The sequence below is a fragment of the Rhipicephalus sanguineus genome, chromosome 4 (genome assembly GCF_013339695.2).
Source record: "Rhipicephalus sanguineus isolate Rsan-2018 chromosome 4, BIME_Rsan_1.4, whole genome shotgun sequence".
Classification (NCBI taxonomy): Eukaryota; Metazoa; Arthropoda; class Arachnida; order Ixodida; family Ixodidae; genus Rhipicephalus; species Rhipicephalus sanguineus.
Genome location: NC_051179.1, coordinates 57289413 through 57309577, shown reverse-complemented (window position 1 = coordinate 57309577; position 20165 = coordinate 57289413). Strand labels below are relative to the sequence as shown.

The following is a 20165-nucleotide window of genomic DNA, read 5'->3' as shown; positions in this document are numbered from 1 at the left end:
GTAGACAAAGAGAAATGAACACAAAAGAGGAGGAGTAAAATAAGACAACACGAGAAATATTGACGGGGAATAAAAAATTAGATTGCATATATACAACTACGCGGAAAGACTGAGAAGGGAAGACTTTGTACATTGTGTCACACTATGTCAAAACAGTGCAAAGCTCGGATAATAATAATAATAATAATAATAATAATAATAATAATAATAATAATAATAATAATAATAATAATAATAATAATAATAATAATAATGGTTGGGTTTTTACGTCCTAAAACCACGACACGATTATGAGAGACGCTGTCGTGGATGGCTCCGGAAATTTCAACCATCTGGTGTTCTTCAACGTGCACCTAAATCTATGTACACCGGGCTCTAGCATTGTCACCGCAGCCGATAAACCATCGAAATGCGGCGGCGGCCGCAGCCGGGTCTCGATCACGCGATCTTCGGGTCAGCAGTCCAGTACCATAACCACTAGACCACAGTGACAGGGTTAGGGTTTAGCCTAACCCGCGAAATGCGGCCCCCGTAGCCTGGATCCAGCCTATACCATACCACGCAATACGGAAAACCAGTCCGTTTGCTCCGTGTCATCACGTTTCACGCCGCACGTGTGGGGGCCATGACGTACTTTGAATTGGCCAATAAAAAGAGCTCGTAGTGCGCTTTTCTTATTAGTATTCCGCATTCCGTGGCACGGTATAGGCCCGCTGGAATCGAACCTCTGCACCCGTGCATAACAGCGCGACACCGCAGCCGATAAGCCACCGTAGCGGTAATCTTCTCCAGTCGCTACACTGTTAAAACTAGCTGCATTCAGCGCGTATCAACCAACCTAAGTACAATCACATTTAAGATCAATGAACTCTGAAGTGTTTATCGGGAGTTCTTCGGTCCGCGGACGTCTTTTGTATTCCGTTAATGCGCGAATGCAGTCGCTGAAGGCTGGTCACTAAGCGCTATCGCACGTAGCCTATGTGCTCACTTGTTCTAGTTGGTCGGTGCTCTCAGCGGACGCTGTTCGTGTTAACTCATGTCACGGAAAACACAGTGTCAGAGTAAGTCTACAATATATATGTCTACTTACATATTATATATGTAAGTCTATTATTATATTATTATATAGTAAGTCTACTTACATATTATATATGTAAGCCGCCATTGTGACGCTTCGACTATATTGGCAGTGATGGGTAGTACACACATTTGCTTGAAGTTATGATGATGATGATGACGATGACCTCTTACTAGTGGCGCTTACCCACAAAGGGGGATGGGCCTTGAATTTATGGTAGTACACGGCATTGGAAAAAGAAGCTATGGTAGTACACGGCATTGGCAAAAGAAGATCGTGGTCCGCGGCAAACCTAATTTAGTGAGAATTCAGAAAGCAAGTGCTGCCACTATGTCTAAAGTAAATGGGAGGAGATAATATAAAAAAACAATTGAACCATCTCGGCAAGAACATAATTCGGGAAGCGGCAAACTTTTCAATCTTTACAAAATATGAAAATGCGCTGATAGCGCAGATGAGACAGTGAGGATTCGAAGTACCCACTTTTTGTTATTTGTATTTCGTCTTATACATAGAACTTTCCACATTCCCCATGACGTGTTTTATGGTTAATATTACCATGTACTAAGGAACATTATGACGTGGAAAAGGTGTGGCCGTGAAGTATGGGCTACCTTTGAGCGAGGCTCTTATACCACAGCAAAATCATTCTGCAAATTGATGCAGTGTGATCGAGAAATATTCAGCGAGAGTTGATTATGATACATGAAAACACGTCACTGACGATTCATCATTATCATCAGCCTGTCTAAGCCCACTACAGGGCAAAGGCCTCTCCCATGTTCCGCCAATCAACCCGGTCCTGTGCTTTCTGCTGTCACGTTATACCTACAAACATCTTAATCTCATCTACCCACCTACTTTTCTGTCTCCCCCTCACGCGTTTGCCATCTCTTGGAATCCAGTCAGTTACCCTCAATGACCACCGGTTATCCTGCCGACGTGCTACGTGCCCGGCCCATATCCATTTCTTCTTCTTGATTTCAACTATGATATGCTTAACCCCCGTTTGTTCCCTGACCCACTCTGCTCTCTTCCTGTCTCTTAAGGTTACACCTATAATTTTCCTTTCCATCGCTTGCTGCGTCGTCCTCAATTTAAGTTGAACCCTCTTTGTAAGTCTCCAGGTTTCTGCTCCGTAGGTATGGTAATCGTCAGTGCTCCGCACTGATGATTACCATACCCCCTATTGCGAAATTACATCGCAATTGAGGACTTGGGCGTCGGATGCGCTGAGCCACTGCTTGTGCAGTGCGTTTAATAGCAGCGGTAGACGAAGCACTTCCACTGGTTGAGTCTAAGACGCGCCGACGCGCATGGTCCTGACACCTTTCTTTTGGAAGGATTGAGAGAGAGAAAGAGAGAGACAGAGAGACGGAGGAAGATGAGAGACGGGGAGGTCCACCAGAATCACGTCCTGTTCGCTACCCAGCACTGGGGGAAAAGATGGAATGGGTGAAAGTTGTACACATCGCGGTGGTCTAGCGGTTATGATGCTCGACTGCTGACCCGAAGGTCGTGGGATCGAATCCCGACCGCAGCGGCCTCATTTCGATGTAGGCAAAATGCTGGAGGGCCCGTGTACTAAGATTTAGGTGCACGTTAAAGAACCCTAGGTAGTCAAAATTTCCGGAGCCCTCCACCACCGCGTCTCTCATAATCATATCGCGGTTTGGGGACGTGAAACCCCCGACAATTACATTATGAATGGGTGAAAGTGGAAGGCGGCCGCGCTTGCAGGAATGATTGTCAGAGGTGCGTGACTGTACGGGAAGGCCCCGTACAAATTTTCGCTCGCGGCAGGAGTCACAGACGCGTGCTGCCACGTTCTGCGATCCGCGAGTAGTGCACGGTACTCGCTGTTCTTCATCCTACCCTGTGCCAGTCTTTCGGTTACAACATACGACGTGAAACCCGCGAACTGAAACACGTTATGTTAGAGCTGAGCTCTAATATAAGCTTACCCGTTGTTACATGAAATGTATCAGGGCCAGCAAGCGTATTTGTAAATCCTACCCAAGTGCTTTGGAGCTCATTTCCAAGTTATGCGAAAGTGCCATGCAAGTGGCTATCGCAGTTCGAAGGTTACGGGTTCGATCCCCACCAACAGCATTTTTGTCCTTTTTTTTCGTCCACTTTAGTTAATTTCGATTTATGTTATAATTACTACTCTACAGTTACACTACATCTAATGTCCCTTCTGATTTCCTTGGCTTAATTTTCTGTTGGTTTCAGAAGGTTGTGTCTAACAAAGGAAACGAGCCCCTCGAATCATTTCCTTGATTTCCTTCTTTCGTTTCTTGTGGGAGAGCACACCTTCCTCTTCAGAGTTCTAGATGGTTTCTTTATTCTTTTCTCTTTTCTATTCTTTTTTTTTTTGTTTTTCTAAGCGTCCGCTGGCACCATAGATATACTTCCGTGATTTCTACAGTGAATTAACAGTCTCATGTTCCCAGCGCAAACGTTGAATGTGGAGAACGATAGTAGACAGACACAAGCGCGATAGCGACAAGTGCGTTATCACACCCCAAGCTCAACTTTTGTAAACGCAAGATTATGTCACCAACTTGCCCAGTGAGCTATATCTGGCTAATTTGTATTTCTTTGTTTCTTGAGGACGACGGGCTTGTGCAAATGCCTTCGGCTGGAGGTCCTGTTCTGTTCGCCTCTAATTTCTTTCGTTCTTCCCCTTCTTTCTCAAAATACGTCTTTCTATTCTCCTTTTCTGTTCACCCCGCGCAGGGGAGCCAACCACAAGTCCTTCTGGTTAACCTCTCTGACTTTCTGTTTCCTTCCTTTACTATTAGGTGTGCCGATGATCCAGCGCAAACATCAATTTTTTAAAAACAAATTTCTGAAATGGGCACTGTTTCGGTTTGGTAGTCATTTGGTGTTGAACTTACGAAGCTGTTATGATCAGAAGGACATCAGTAGCAGCATGCGTCTCATGACACATCGTGACCGCGACAGCAAATGCAATACTAAGAATATAGGCTCTCATGTAATTCTCTTTCCTTCATGTAGGGCTCTCAAACATGGGAAAAGGGCAGTCCAAGGCCGCAGAGCCTCCACAAGGTGAGGGAATATATTTTCTACTGCTCTGTGGGGGCACCTGAAACATTGTGGTTGGTAGGAAATTACTCACGTTATCATTAGCATGAGTTCGCACACGAACAATTCGACAGCGAGTACACTATTTTGTTCCGTTTGTTCTCTAACGTGTCAGATTTGTATTAGACTCTAACACGTATGTCATGGGTACATCAAGCAAAGAAACAGTCTGTGTAGTGATTCTGAATCGCGTTATTATGCAGTTACTCGAAATATGTGCTGTAAGCAGTGTTTTTGTTGTCCATGTTTGAATTTATGCTGTTAGTACGTTTGTATATGAATAACATTCTCGGTAACCTTCTTAACACTAAACTAGCGAAATATTTCGCCTGTATTATAGTTTTTTTTCTTGTTAATTTTATTGTGGCATGTTCGTTTGGTTTTTGTCCAAAGTAAAAATTGCTGCTGTCTCTTTGAAGCTTTTCAGACGTTTCAAATGAGCTTAGCGTCTGTTACGGCCCTTCTTCAATAACACTTCGCATAAATAGATATAGAAGCGATTTGTTTCTATATCAAGCTTAGCACACCACCGCGAACAGATTGCGGGTATATTTTTTGCGTGCCGAAATCTATCACATTGTAAAATGCACGAAACTTTTATTTTATTTTTTAATTGGCAAAAAGGATGACTTTTTCGTGGACTTTCACCAGTAAACGTTGTGAAGTTATTTGTTGAGGAAATACACGCGTTCAGGATGCCGGCACGTGTTGGCATCGTCGAAGCGAAACTGAAAACAAGATGATAATTGTGAACACTGCTTTTAATGCTTGTTTTAATGCACTGTATCATAAGAGGAGCTTGCCTAGCACTCAAGCTCACTTGTTGAACCGCCCAATATAACAGTGTTTCATATTATATTATAATTAAAAAATGGGTTTTAAAATGAAGGCGCTGTTTCGCAATTACATATAAATGATGACAGAAACGATTGCACACGGTGTCGATTGCACAATTTATTTGTGCTACTGCCAACTTTGTGATCTTAAACATTGCATCAGGCGAACTCTTGGGTAGCTTTTGGAAAGTGTGGTGCGACAAAATCCCGCACTTCAAGGTGCCAATATTAATGTACACATATATGTTAAGGGCCACAGTTAAGTCACGAAACTATCTAGACAAAATAAGCTTTCGATGATAGGGTTCTGTTTAAAAATGTATTCGCTAGAAGCGAGGTCTCAAGGTTTAGAAAATTTTTAGATTGTAAGCTTCACGGCACTTGAAAGACTGCAAAGAACCTCCTCAGTACAATTATTCACAGTGGCGTGGGGCGGAACGCCTAGCTACACATTTCTTGTAGTGCTTAAAGCATGATGGTTTACCTTAAAAATGAAATGTGAGCGGCTCGAGTTTCTCTTTCTTTTTTTTTCTTTCTCGCTGCAATCACCGCCATTTTTTTTCACCAGGTGATGGCGCGGACAAAGAGCCAGACGGATTCAAGGTCGGCGACCGCGTGGCAGTCACCATGGACGTCGAAAACTTCAGGCTTCTTCAGAACGACTATGGTGGATGGGAAGCCCAAATGTCTCTCGTAAGGTTCTCGCATAAGATGTGGCGAGTATTTGCACATAAGCTTGGTACAATATTTATAACGCACAAACCTTCGCTTCTACAGATATTTGGGAACGTCGGCATCGTCCAGAGGCTGTTGCCCAGCGGTGGCCTCATGGTTAACTACGAGGTGGCCAATGCCACGTGGCAGCTGAACCCTGTAGCAGTAGAAAAGGTGAGCCACATTATAATAATTATTATTAGACGTTCGTACACAAATACACAAGGACACAGAGGAAAGAGGGAAAGAGCAGGCTGACAACAGCTGCCTAGAGGGGCACAACGCCTGCCCACTCTTTCGGGAGGAGGGAAGAGATAGTGGAAAGGAAGATGGGAGGAAAGAAAAAAGAAAGAAGATAGGAAAATAATGGAAAAAAAATGAATTATATAGGGTTGTAAAAGAAGTTCACACGCTCCCTCATGCATTTGCCTAAGACGACTGGAAGGCGAAAATAATTTCCTTCTTTTTCTTCTCAGTCGAAAGCTTTTGGCACCAAACGTGGTTTTGCACTGCCTCCGGGATCAGCCCACCAAGCCACATGTCACGTGATCACGTCATCCCATGAAGTCACGATATGTGACGTCAAAAATTTTGGCGACCTGTGACGTCAGGACGGCGTCATCACGTAATGACGATCTTTTTGCATCATTCGCGCTGATCCCGACGCCAAAGGATACTTTTCGCGTTAAATGAGGCATCTAAGGCTTTCGCCGTCATGATAAGCTCATCCGTGACTTGTGACTTAAGTGGTGGTACTTTCACTCTTAGCGCCGGCTTTGTTTGTACCGTGTGCAAACAACGTCGTTTAATCAAAAACTCACGCGCTGATAGTCCGCAATGTCCTTGATGTGAAATTAGATGAGGAAACTTGTAGTGCGGAACTATAGGAGGAGGAGGATTTTTATTTGCAGTACGCGGATCTAGCCTTGCATATACTGCCGGCAATTATTTCTTCCGAACGACTCCTATCAGATGTGACGCTTAAGAGTTGTTACGTTATTTGAGTGCATCGGACACCAGACGTAGCGGGTTTAAGATGATGCTAGGTTCGTGAGAAACACATTTATTGCATATCGTAGCGCTAAAGGTGATCTGGCGATCTTTTGAAAGCAAGCGATAATTTAGGAAAGTACTGACTGGACTACTTATAACCTACGAATACTTCTAAGTGCGCTGTGCGTGTTTTAATTCACCTGACTATTTTACAATCTTCCCGGCCTTCGCGTAACTTCCCGTGAACTTCTTGCGCGTCTACCTATGCACTCTCGCTTTAGAGTACTTTAGGAATTTGACTTTAACAAAAAATTCTGCTGTTCGCCTTTGAGAGTGAGTGCATTTTTATGTGCTTGTCACAAGTGTTTTACGTATGCGCATTTTTATTTGAAAACTATAAGATGTGCCAGTTACAGGTGCCATCATCTATTACATATCTTTTATAAAAAGACGAATTCATGCTGGAGAAAGTGATTGTAGAAAAATGCCGACAGTTGTGCTGTAGCACATGCCTCATTCATAATAGCAACTGCAGTCGATGAACAAAGATAGCCTCAGCTTCGTAGCTTTTTGACAAGGGGCTCACTTTGGCAGCAAAAAATCCTGTTGTTGAAACTTTTCCTCCTTTTTGAGGCTTACTGCTGCTCAACCGTATCCAATAAAGGACCAAAGATAAAAAAAAACTGTGGAGCTTGCCTGTACACTAGAGGGGCGGGAAAAATAAGTGCCAGAGTTCATGCCCCCAAAAGTTTGGGAACAAAACAATGCATTTGCATGTATCTGCACTACAAAGGTAATCTAAATGAAGGAGACTTAGTAGCGTCCACTGTTTTTGTGCGAGAGTGCGAACAAATAGATATTGAAATACCGGGGTTTGACATGACAGAACGACGATATGACTGTGAGGCACATCGTAATAGGGGGCTTCAGATTAGTTTTGACCACCTCGCTTTCTATTACGTGCGCACAGATTTAACTATACTGGCACTTTTATATCTCGCAGTCATGAAAATGTAGAAGTGGTCGTTGTGGCTGGGAATCGAACTCGCATCCTTGTGCTTAGCTGCGCAGACCCAAGTCCACTGAGCTACCACAATGGGTGAACAATAATAGTGTATTTCTGGTATTTCCCGCCATCATATTCAGTATATTGATGATCTTAAGGCATGACAGAAACGCAGAATGACCAGTCATTGTAATGACTTGGGCAACATAGTGTGCTTGGCAGCTCTAAATGTTAGGTGTCGGTATTAAAGAGGGAGAGAGAGAGAAAGAAACGAGGTTATTAACGGCTTGAAATAAATTTCCTCTGTTTTTTCTAAGCCTAAAGAAAATGCATCTATGACGAAGTCTATACGAAGTCAAGCGCCTATAGCAGAACGTCCGAACAATTGGAGTGAGTCTTATAGCCTCTATTGCCTCAACTTGTTCCTGCTCTTGCTCAATCTTACACAGAACAATCCGTATCTGCTTTTTTACTCAGCTCATCGCCTACAAAACGGGAGATAAAGTGAGGGTATGTGTGGCGCTTGAAGCGATGAAGGAGCTGCAAAAAGGCCACGGTGGATACAATGAAAATATGAGGCCGGTGAGTATAGACTCATTCAATGTGATCGCCACGCTTTCTGTCCTTAACTATACGCGGGAGCAAACGTGCTCTAAAGGCTCTATCTGTTTTGGTCTAGCTGGCTTGCAGTGGAGAGGTCTACGTTTATGTAGCTTCGGCTACTCCATTTCTAGAAGTCCTGCAGCGCAAAAAAAAGTTACCCAACAATAAATACGGACAAGTGAAGGAACAAAGACATATAGCAAACTGAAAGAAATACAGAAAATAGCATGGCAATGGACAGTTCACTTCCAGGAGTTCACATTGCAATAGAACGTTTACACGTACACATATCTGTTGAACTTTTACCCACAGTATACGGGCTACCTCATCACTTCATATATAGTTATGCGTAGCAGTTCATCACAAGCACTTATTTAGACCAGTGTCCACTAAGAAGTCTTTTAAGATGTTCGCCTTTTGCTGAAGATGCTTTCGGGCTATTTCAGTATGGGCCTTTTATTGTGAATATCTTCGCACAGAGGATGGGAAATCAGCCCAAGTAAGGTCGACATTAGATTTAGATTCCACATAATGAACGTCTTAGAGAAAATCAAACTCGATGAGCTAATGCTCCTATGAAATCGTTTAACAAGATGACGTTACATGAAATCAGCGCGTGATAGGATCACGTATTCACGCCAGCGCATTACCTCAACTACATTACGCATAGCATATTGTTTACCAATATAACGGTTTTACAGAAATGAACATAGAAAGGGCGACAATTAGATATCCAGGCTAGAAATTCAGGGGGAGAGAGATTGAAATAGAGCAAAAAAAGGAATGAGAGGTAATACATGGAGGGTGAATCAGAGGAGCGTCCTCCATCTGCCCTACACAGCAGTTGAGGGAAAGGGGAAAGGCAAATAACGTCGGAACTTTCCTGTATGGGGTCGGACAAAAAACGGGACATCGTTCGGCAAAAGATAGCCCTCGAAATAAGTTATCAAGCTATCAATAGTATTACGAAATTTCCAAAGTGCTGCAGCGACTACTTCGGAGGCGACCCTAATCTTTGAGACTCGGGTGTCTGGCGGCAGCACTCGCTCGTCGGCGTTCGGGTGCCCTGGTCAATTCCTCGGGTTAACTTTGTGGTTCGCGCGCTGCCGAGGCGAATCTCGGAGGCCACGTAAAAAGAAGCGCGCGGTTGAGATCTGCTCCGCCAGGTGTCGCAAGGATCCCAGCTGCTCAAATTTTTTCCGTCCAGCCTGACTCCCCCATTTCCACTCCCATTTATTATCAGTGAAGTTTATTCATCATTCTCTTTGCAGTGAACTCCATCGATTTAGCTTCATTATTTATCCTTACAGTTAATTGACCCTTATCTTCAGTAAAGGTATGCTCCGCTATCATATGTACCCAATATAAATGTTAACTTGCACCAGAACTATCGATTTGTTTTTAAAAGACTTTCAGAATATTCGGAAAACCGCAAGTAAGTGCTCGACCAGAATTGCTTGGAACAGAAAGGAGAGTATCAGTCGGTGCTTTCGCCACTAAAAAAATATTTGCCTTTTTTTCGTAATTAGAGATAAAAAAAGACAATATCACTACATGACGCATTCAAAACAAAATTAATATCAACATAAATGAACGGTAAACATAGACGCCTGCAGGACGATATTACTGCACACCAGCTTCTCGCGTGCCAGCGTAACATTTGCATACTAAAAGAGGTTTGTCGTTTTTTTGCAGTCCATCGGAAAAGTAGGCGTGGTCGTTAGAGCCATGCCCAATTACGACGTGCTCGTACGCGTCTGTGGCAAAGTGTGGCTTTTCAACCCTCTCTGCCTGGAAGCCGCTCCCAACTCGCCTATAGACAGACCAGGTAATGTCTTATGGAGTGGACATTTCGCCAACAGTCAGGAAAGCTGAGTTAACCCTAGCAGCTTCTTTTGCAGGATTTACTGCTATTGACAAATATTGCGATGCGGGTTTGTTGGCACGACCAATCAATCAATCAATCAATCAATCAATCAATCAATCAATCAATCAATCAATCAATCAATCAATCAATCAATCATCAATCAATCAATCAATCAATCAATCAATCAATGCAACTTTATTTCGACGGATAGACTAGTCGCTGGTCCAATGTAATGTGCAACAAAAGATGTACAGGACAGCGAAGAGGAAATAGGACAATTTATTTTAAATCGGCGCTTTTTAGCTTGTGACCATAAGATAAGGACGCGTAAAGTAATGTGAACATGATGTAAAGTAAGCACTAAATGGAGCACATTAGCGCAAGCAGGGCGTCTATGTTTTTGAGTGCGAGAGCATTTCGTTGGCTATCACTACCCACCTTGCCTCTAGTCTGGCTGGCTGTTGTGACCGGATACAATGAGCACATACAAAGAAGTAACAAAAGAAGAAGTAGTCCTTATATGACGAATTGAGCCAATGCTTGCAGCGTGGTAAGCGAGCGTTTATCCTTGATACCATGACAGCACTTGAGAATGGGCGCGGAATATGTGTGACCACGAAGGTGAATGGTACTGTCACCATCGAGCCATCGCCATCACGTAGGCGTTCGTCTAAGAATCATGCGAGAATAACTGTACGTGCTCCGGAAACGCGCAGTGAGTTTCACTGTTGAAGCGAATTAAAGCAACCATCACACTCCGCAAAGCTTCAGCTTGGGATAGTTGGTACGGTATTCTAATGTGGTTGCGCTGAGTGAAATGCACAAAGGGCAAACAACAAGGAGAACTACTCAGGTAGTGCTTGTCCGCGTATACCTGTTTGCGTGATCGTGACAATTCACGATCACGCAAAAGTGCGAAGAAGCCGATGCACGAGTTCAGAAATGCAACGGTTATAAAACGCTGCACCGTGCTTTCGAGCATAGGTTCAGTAGTGGTGTTCAACCATTTCTTCACACGCTTCCCCAATACGCGAAAAAAAACAACATCTCAGTGCTCGATTGCTGTTGTGGCGGGCCACAAAGAGAACACGTTGGTTGGCATTTTGACAAAACGACCGCAATTGTTACTATGCAAACTGCCTTCTTTTGTATACAAATGTGCCAACCAAGACATGTCTTGCCTAGACTTTTCTTTTGCTTTTCAGACAGCTCCAGTTCACGGTCTTCTGGCGATGACAGGGATGTTCTGACCAGTGGCATTGAAGACTTACGGCAAGCGATCGAAGGACTCGGTGAGCTTATGCAGGTTGGTTACCGTTCTACTAAAAAAAAAAAACAAGCCAGGCCAGTAGGAACAAGCTATCCTGCCACGCCCTTTCGTTAAATAGAATAACTTATGTTCAAGGTGGACAACCTTAAGATGCATGTAATTGTGAAAGTAAAGCTGAAGAAAGCGTTGCAGTGACACCTTTGTTAACAGAAATCCTGATTTGCACGCCTTCGCAGTTACTTGCCCTAACGTATGCTACTAAATACATTGGCGTCCAGTTAAAAATGTACCAAAAGCGTTCCTCTCACAGTTCAAAAAATTCTTAGGGGAATGCCATGGCATGTTTGAGTAGACTTGACCATCTCTTCTAATGATTAAAGAAATTAATGCCTGCTTAACAGGAATAGAAGAAATATGTGACAATTGGTATCACTCATTTATGTCACAGTGGAAACCTTTGTCATGCGCGCATTCGTTCACTCCTTCAATTCACTCAAAACGTTTACTCAGGCGATCTCCCGCATTTGCGATATTCCGGACAACGTCGCAAAGGCATTTACTCGCACACCTTTACTAACATCACTGAACTTTCGCAAGGCATACGTCAGTATGCACGTTTTCCTTTCATGGTGATTGCGGTACTACCGTTAACCGATGTTTTCACATTCATTTACTTCAGAAAGAAGTTGCAGGTAGTGTTAATTTCTGAACATCTTGCACTTTACAGAGGGCACGAAGAGGTAGCCTCCAGGAATCGCCCTTGCACACAGCGTGTTACCATGGAGATGAAGAACTGGTAAAGACATTGATCGATGCCGGAAATGACGTTAATGTGAAAGACAAAGATGGCGACACGCCTCTGCATTACTGCGCGTACGGGTGAGTGGGAAGTTTGTAATAGATTGCGATCAGCGCCCAAAGGCGCCATATACAAGAGTATAAATTTAGCTTTAGTAAATTGAGTAACGCTAATGCAATAACGGAACAGCCGAACTTGAATTAAGGACAGCGTTAGCGAACGAGAACATATACAAAAGCCACATATGGCCAGCTACCGCTTCGAAGGGCCAGAGTAGGGGCTAGTTGGCTGTGCATAGTTGGCAATTGTCACGCGCTGTCTGAACACGAAGAAAGATGGAAAAAACAAAAACGAAAATTCCACGTACCGTGGAAGTCGATAATATGTGAAGCATGCGGCGGGAAGGTGACTGTGGCGTAATTTTTTTTACTGAGCGAAACGTTACGAAATTATGCTAAAGATTTGTATACATTTTATACGCACACATGTATGCTGAAGAGCCGCATAGTGTTACAAACCAGTTGTTTAAAGTTAGGTAACGCTGCCAAGGGAAACGTGGGTATTACAACACCAGAAGCGGTAAGCTGATATTTAGTTCTTATAATTGTCCGTTATCGTGCAGAAAGCACGCACGTTTCACCAACCCGTGTGCATGTGTGGAAGGGGTTCACTAACAGTTCTTGAACAAAGTCATCATCACCGTGATCAGTGAGCACTAGACGCTGGTCATGACTTGTTATAGTAGAGCTGTTAGAAATCGTGGATGCCTCGGTCATTTCGTCGACAAATTGTCTGTATATAGAGCCGGCGAGATGTCGGAATCTGAAGTCACCCATCGCGTTGGTGAGGTTTAGGCCGTTGAGGCTGGTAGGCCTGGATAGGGCTACGTAGACCAACATCACTGGATGGCGCTTGTCATATTCGTAGGCTACCTGGGCGTATGTGACCTACGTAGCCTAGTCTACAAAGCGGCTGTCAATCAATCTGTCATCATCCTCGGTCAGCATGAGGCCATCGCCCAGCCTCGTAAGAAATGAAGAGGACACTGCGTCGTTCTGGCGGACTAAGTGCACTTTACGCTGCGATGATGTGAATATCATACGTAACTTTCGTTAAAGGGGCCCTGCAACACTTTTCGAGCATGCTCAAAAAGCGCTGCCGATCGGTAGTCGAGGCTCCCGAGAACACGCGAGCCAAATATTATAGCGATGCGCACGGCCTGGAATTTACAATAAATTCTCAAAGTCAGCTGAAAATCGCTCCCTCTTCTCTCGACAAATGATGTATTAGTCCGCAAAATATGACGCGATTGTCGGCAGTTCCACCATTGGCTGATGTTATAATCACGATAACACCCTCATTATTACATTCGTTGTTAATTTTGAGTTCAATAAGTAGATAATATGTATGTTTATATTCTGTTATCGCGTTAAAAACACCGAACAAACATTAATATTAGCACTTCCGGTCTCACCGACAGCTCGTCTGCTCGTAGTTGCGTGGTTCCGTTTTCTTCGCCATGCGCAGTGCCGAAAACGTGAATATTTCTGTGCTTTTGACCATTGCCGGTTGCCGTTGAGAGTGGCAGCCGTTCGAGTGTTGCCTCGTCAGCTGGGAACTGCATCGTCGGCACGTTCTCACGACCGACCGAGGCAGCCGTGCAGCATGTCTCCGATAACAATGCTGGCGTCCGGTAATGGCGGCGCTTCGGGGTCGTCTGCCAGTGCCGTCTTACGAGGCGGTGTATCGGAGTATGGGCCGAAACCGATCTCAGCTGTCATTCGTTCCAAACGAGCGCGCAGGTTTGCTTCCATGGTTGGCAGAGCGATGAAAACACTACGGCGTTCGAGGTGCACACCCAACATTACCAAACCGACGCTCAGTTTTCAAGCACGCGCGATACACATCGGCTCCGCTCGACGAGAACGACGCAAGCCGACCGGAAGTGGCGGCACAGACCACGTGGTTGCGCCCAGACGTCAGAGAGAAAAAAAATGAAGAAAAAATTTCCGCCGGCGCTCTTGGGCGGAGCCTCGCTCGTTTGCGCTCCCTCCCTCGAGTCGCTGCCTGTCGCTGCCTAGCTCTCCGCGCGCTCGCGGCGTTGAGTTGAGGGAGAAAGCTGCGGAACGTGATCTCTATAATTTGGTAACACCACTTAGACTTGACGGATTCGAAAAATTTTTGCAGCATATGACTCGTGAAGAGTCATACGTCAATAATGAGACTATTCCAATATAACTAAGAAAGGTGTTGCAGGGCCCCTTTAATGTATTCCTCCGGGGTCGAGCAATGCCTCAATATAGCTTGCTGAATGATAGGAATACAAGTGTAATGCTTATTAGACTGCTATAAAAGCGGAGCCAACACTAGAATTACGGACGTTAATCTTATATGACGCCTGTATCTTAGGGAGTACATATGTAGTGTTTATTGCTTTCTTGTAAAATTAGATACCCAGCACCACAACCACAACTGACGTTGCACCGACATTACGCCTACATAGGCTGGTTTTCCAAACCAGTTTGTAGACCTGGCGTGGCTTAGTGGTAGAATACCTGATTGACACGCAGAATGCTTGGGTTCGATTCCTGCTTGGATCCTGATTTTTCTTCTTTCTATTCGTCGGGTCAACGCTGCCGATGTCGGTTTTTCTTAACGCTCTCGAATTTAAATTACTTATGTCTGTTCTCGCTGTTCCTGGGTAGATATAAACTGTCAATCACCTGTGGCAAATACCCGTGCACCGCGGCCCGTAGTAAACGGGTATGTGCCACACGTGTCTGGAGGAAAGGGTTTGACGACGCACGCGCCAGGATTTTCACGTTATCCATGTCATGACCACACAGTCATATTCGTCAAGTCCTCTTACCCTCCCAGGCTAATTTTGGTCTACACAAAGTTAAAGAGGCGATCACGAGAGCACCCAGACGTAGGCGGCTAGATAGATAGATAGATAGATACGTAGATAGAAACGCTCAAAGTGCCAGAGGTTCGCTAAGAAATGCTTCGCATTTAAAAAAAAAAAAAACGCCAGGCCTTCGCGTGAAGCGCAGCACAGTCACAGCGAAAGCTAGAGAGAGAGAGAAAACTTTTATTTGTGAAGGCCTCAAGGATTATCCTCGTTGGGTGGAGCCCTTAGTTCAGGGCCCCATTGGCTCGCGCCACACAACGTGCCCGCTGGATCAGCCGACGCTGCTCCTGCGGCTCTGAGCTGGTCAGCGCAGTCTCCCAAGAGGATTGTGAGGGTGAAGGAATAGGGCGGCAGCCCGGTGGTTGTGGGCATTCCCAGGTGCAGTGATACACCGTGGGCTTCGCTCCACAATAGGGACAGTATGAGGGATATTGTGTGGGGTGGAAGAGATGAAGGATGTAAAGGCAGGGGAATGAATTAGTCTGAAGCTGCCGCCAGGCAACAGCGTCTTCTCGGTTGAGTGATTTGTGTGGTGGTGGGAAGTACATGCGGCTTTGTCGGTAGTGTTGTAGCGTTTCAGTGTAGTTGAGTGGTGCTGTTGGTGCATCGTCTGGGTTGGACAGCTCTTCCGATGGCGCCCGGTTTGTGAGCTCTCAAGCTACCGCATTAGCGCGTTCATTGCCATGGAGAGAGGCGTGTCCAGGTGTCCAGACGATACGCACCCTGTGTAACAAAGTGGGGTGTATTGATGTCAGGATACGGTGTGTGTAGGGTGTGACCATTCCTTTCGCTATGTTCCGACAGGCAGTTTGTGAATCGGTAACCACGGTAATTGGTTCGTCCGGTGCTGGTAATTGTGAAGCGTGTAGAAAAGCTAGAAGAGCGGCATTTTCTAGAGCCCGTTATAAACTATCTTGGGGCTACTAATACAAGTACACTAGCAAGGTACCCACTACGCCATAAATCATAATTTTTGTGAAGTTGGGAAGCACCCACTACGCCATTATTCGTCACTCTGCGGAGAAGCGACGTACCAACTACACATCTGTAAGGCATTATGTGCACTTTGTTGACGCGATGGCTGATGACGATGATGAATTATGGCTCAGCCCTTTGTAATGGGTTGGAAGTAGGGGTGTGCGAATATCAAATTTTTCGAATACGAATCGAATACGAACATCCACCCTCGAATATCGAATCGAATATCGAATATCAAAGGAAAATGCCTCCACAGTAACAATATTTTACTTACCATGTAGCTATTTGAAAAAAAAAAAAACATTAACAGCCTGACTGGTAACACAACATACACTGCTATCTCCAGAACACAATGTCCAGGCTAGCACAATGCACATCACAAGACAAGCAAATATCACGGCACAATGAAAGTAATGACTAGATGTTATCATGAAGAAATATGAGTTGCTCCAGATGATCAGGCAGCAGGCGCTCCCTTCTAACAGAGCCACCCCCCCCCTACCGCTGAAAAGCCACGCTCGCTTGGAACAGAAGTGGCTGGTATAGGGAGTTACATGGGGCAAAGCTTTGCCAGACTGGGGTATCTGAAGGTGCCTACAGTCCGCCACCAGTCACGTGGGTCACTGTCTTTCTTCAGAAGTGGTTCCGCATAGTGAACGAGTGGTAGTGTGGCACGTTACGGCCGCACAATATTCAAAATGTGCGGTTACATGATCGCCAACAGCGCTGCACGTCGGAGATGCACCAGCAATAAATCATACGTATTGGGGCGCTCGTCGCAGGCAGATATCGTGCCTCCGTGTACTTACGATGTTTATCGCCCCTCTCGGCAACGTTTTTAGCGATACGAACGCACCATAAATGTGGAAGACAAGTTATTTTTTGCATGATAATCGAATTGCATATTCGAATTTTTCGAATATTCGAAGTTATCGAATATTCGAACTTTTCGAATACACGATTTTCGAATCGAATACGAATATTTCGAATGTAATATTCGACGAATAGTCGAAATTTTCTAATATTCGCACACCCCTAGTTGGAAGCATTAAATGACCCATTAGTTACGCAATCCGCATTGTGTGACGCCCGGTCGTTATTTTACACTCCCACAACGCTATATAACATACCTTGATGTGAGAAATACAGAGAGAGAGGGAAAGAACTTCATTGAGACCCTGAGGAAATGGATCATGGGGGCCTTATGGGTCCTTTGGCAACCAATAGAAGTGCACTTGCGAAGAACCCACTACGCTATAAATCATCATATTTTTTTTAAGTAGGGAAGCAGCCACTATGCCATTGTTCGTCATTATGCAGACAAACATGGTACCCGCTAAACACCTGTAAGACATTTGTTGATGCCGTGCCTGTTGACGATGAAGAATTATGGCAGAGCCCTTTGTAATGTGTTGGAAGCAATCAACAACCCACTAGTTGCTCAATTGGCATTGTGTGACGCCTGGTTACAAAATTCGCCTTGTGTGACACCTGGTTGTAACTTTGCTCTTCTACCATGCTATATTATATATGTTCATGTGGTTCCTTCGTGACATGAACCGAGCCATGAAAGGAAGCAAGAATGGCCCGACCGCTGGAAGGCCAGTCATTCCATCTTTCTTTCCCTTTCCCCATCCCCTTAATGTAGGGTAGCAAACCGGATGCTACGATTCTGGTTAACCTCCCTGCCTTTCTCTCGTTTTATTATCTCTCTCTCTCTCTCTTCGCGACATGAAGACTAGCTCAAGTTTGCGGCGAGACGACAGCGCCGCGCTGCGGCTCTGGAGAGAAGCTCTGGCGCAACTGGGTGCAAGCGCAGCCGACTCAACCTGTTTGTCGGCAGCGGGAACACGCGCGCGCGCGCTGCTCAGTCGGTGCGGGGAACTGGGGCGCCGTGCCGAAAGCTTGGCACGCTGAACCGAGAGGCTTGCTGTGCGAAGCTGCATTTCCACGTTAGCAGAAGCGACCCCGCGGAAGCGCAAGCGAGGTCCGAAGTATCGCGGTGTCGTAGCCTGCACAACAGTGCAGACAACACCAAGGCACGCGATTCACGTGCGAAACTGTATCGGTTCCCGGGCCTGTCGCACGAGAAATAAAGGGGGCAAGCGCCGATAGCTGACAGCGCTGTCTCACCTTCTATTTTGGCTGTCTGAGTTCATCGCTTTCGTTCGTTTCGACTACCTGAATCGGTACGTAACGCGGCGCATGTACGCAGCGACTACAGCAATGGTTACTCGCTGTCTTCTAGCATTGTGAAAGTCCAGTTACGGTTGTAGGTGAAACAACTTTGTGTCTTGATTCCCCGTGTTCGTGAGACCTACCCATCGTTGTTGAACATTCACACTCGTGTTATACCGTTAGCGTTGCGCAGTTCGTTGAATTCAACTGAACTCGGCACATTGTCAGAAGTTCGGCGCCTGCAATTCACGCGTCGGGAAGGCTGATTTACCACGCCGGAACGGACGTCTGTGCATTTTCAGCAAGCTTTGACATCGTTCTGCAGGTTTACTTTGTTTTGTTTTTTTTTCACTTTATTAGGGTGATATATATTTAAGCCACTAAATATAACTGGAACTTAATACATGCTTTGCAATTGCAACCTTGAAGAAACCACCCTCTGACTTTGTACGATTTTCTAGGCGCGTTCGCGCAGCAGGTTTTATACGCCTGTCAAGTCGATATCCTCATAAAAAGAAAGTGCAAGCATGACGCGAGAGCCGAAAAAACGAGGCGAACAGTTCATTTTGCTTCAAAGTGGTTAAAGCTCAGCTAGCTGCCTCGCGTCTTAATCGGCGGGTGATTCTCCCGCGGCACGGAGGACTGGACTCCAACCTTCTCAGGAAACAGTGCCATGGCCGTATAATTTCATTTTTTCGCACGCCGCAAACGTTTGTTCACGAAAGTACACGGCTGCTACTGTAAGCATGCCATATCAAAACAACAATCATATGATTTGTAGTCCACAACGCCGATTATCGATATCATTTCGGAGTGCATGTGGACCATTATTCATCTTTAACATGACAGAATGAGACTTACCTCGAGGTATACGTCCTATACGGTGTAATCGCGACTTGGGAAATGCATTTCGCTTTGAGTCGGGCGTCGTTGTCGTCGATCGTCTGCTCTTCACCGTAAACGTGATTGACGAGCCTTTGTCCTTTTATCAAGTTCACTTTACGGAAGTGCCAGTCAAGCTTGAAGATCCTTTTGAAGCCGCACTGCAAGCGGTACATTGTGAGGCGCCGCAAGTGCTCCACGAGAGCTCTGCACGTACACGGAAGCGAGCGGCAGCGCGTTGGAGAGAAGGAAAACGCGTGTTGGTTGCACCCAGATTGTATTTTTATGCCAGAGATGGCGCTGCCTGTCGAGAGCAGCAGCGCCACTAAGCCATGCTTGGGGAGCCTATAGGGTCTTTTTGCAAAGCACCTTGAAGCACCAGCATGGCTCTGAGGTAGAATTCTGGGCTACCATGCAGAGGGCCCAGGTTGGAACCCCGTTCCATCCTGAAAATTATTTCTTATTTTGATTTTTTTTTTATTTCGCGCGATAGCGATTACGGACACCGGTGGCGGCGGCGGCAGACAACTACGGCGCCAAAAAACGGCCGTTGTTGTGAGCTCATAACTTCTTTTGCTGTAAAAACAGACACGTACGTAGTACACAACGCGAGCGCGAACTGACAACTCGCTTTCGTATAGTGTACTACGTGTGCATCTCCGTGTTCAGACAGCACGCAACAATTGTCAATCGTCGGCTACCTCTTCGTGAGGTTTCAGGACCAGCTCGCCTTGACAAAACGAATTCTGAGAGCATGTGCAGCAGTTAAGCAGTGGAAATATAAAAAGAAGCACTATGTTGCATTCTAAAGGAAGCTACAACTTTACACAGCAGGAAGTGGAAGATGGAAGCGGCGATGAAAGAATCCTTAAACAGGGGGTGCGCGCTCGAGCCGACGTTTCGACAAGTGGACTTGTCTTCTTCAAGGCTGGAACTGAT

General features: G+C 45.3%; 2 protein-coding genes across 2 annotated transcripts in view; both read left to right on the top strand.

Annotated features, from left to right (window-relative positions):
* The first annotated feature begins 2820 nt into the window (after positions 1–2820).
* On the top strand, positions 2821–8844 carry LOC119391222 (E3 ubiquitin-protein ligase mind-bomb-like). The gene is made up of 6 exons (XM_037658895.1): positions 2821–2833; positions 4103–4153; positions 5594–5718; positions 5803–5913; positions 8216–8320; positions 8821–8844. Exons 1-6 carry the CDS (start codon positions 2821–2823, stop codon positions 8842–8844), a joined length of 429 nt encoding a protein of 142 aa, XP_037514823.1.
* Positions 8845–11508: 2664 nt separating this feature from the next.
* LOC119390034 (E3 ubiquitin-protein ligase MIB2-like) overlaps positions 11509–20165 on the top strand; it is a 29640-nt gene continuing 20983 nt past the window's right edge. The window contains exons 1-2 of the mRNA XM_037657550.2: positions 11509–11514; positions 12206–12357. Coding sequence (XP_037513478.2) covers positions 11509–11514; positions 12206–12357 — 158 coding nt within the window. The remainder of the gene's footprint in view (positions 11515–12205; positions 12358–20165) is intronic.

What these genes read in the sequence shown, in the direction of transcription:
- LOC119391222 (XM_037658895.1), top strand. An exon ending in GGCCGCAGAGCCTCCACAAG is followed by an intron (nt 4,154 to 5,593) that starts GTGAGGGAATAT and finishes TTTTTTCACCAG; the next exon opens with GTGATGGCGCGGACAAAGAG. An exon ending in GGGAAGCCCAAATGTCTCTC is followed by an intron (nt 5,719 to 5,802) that starts GTAAGGTTCTCG and finishes TCGCTTCTACAG; the next exon opens with ATATTTGGGAACGTCGGCAT.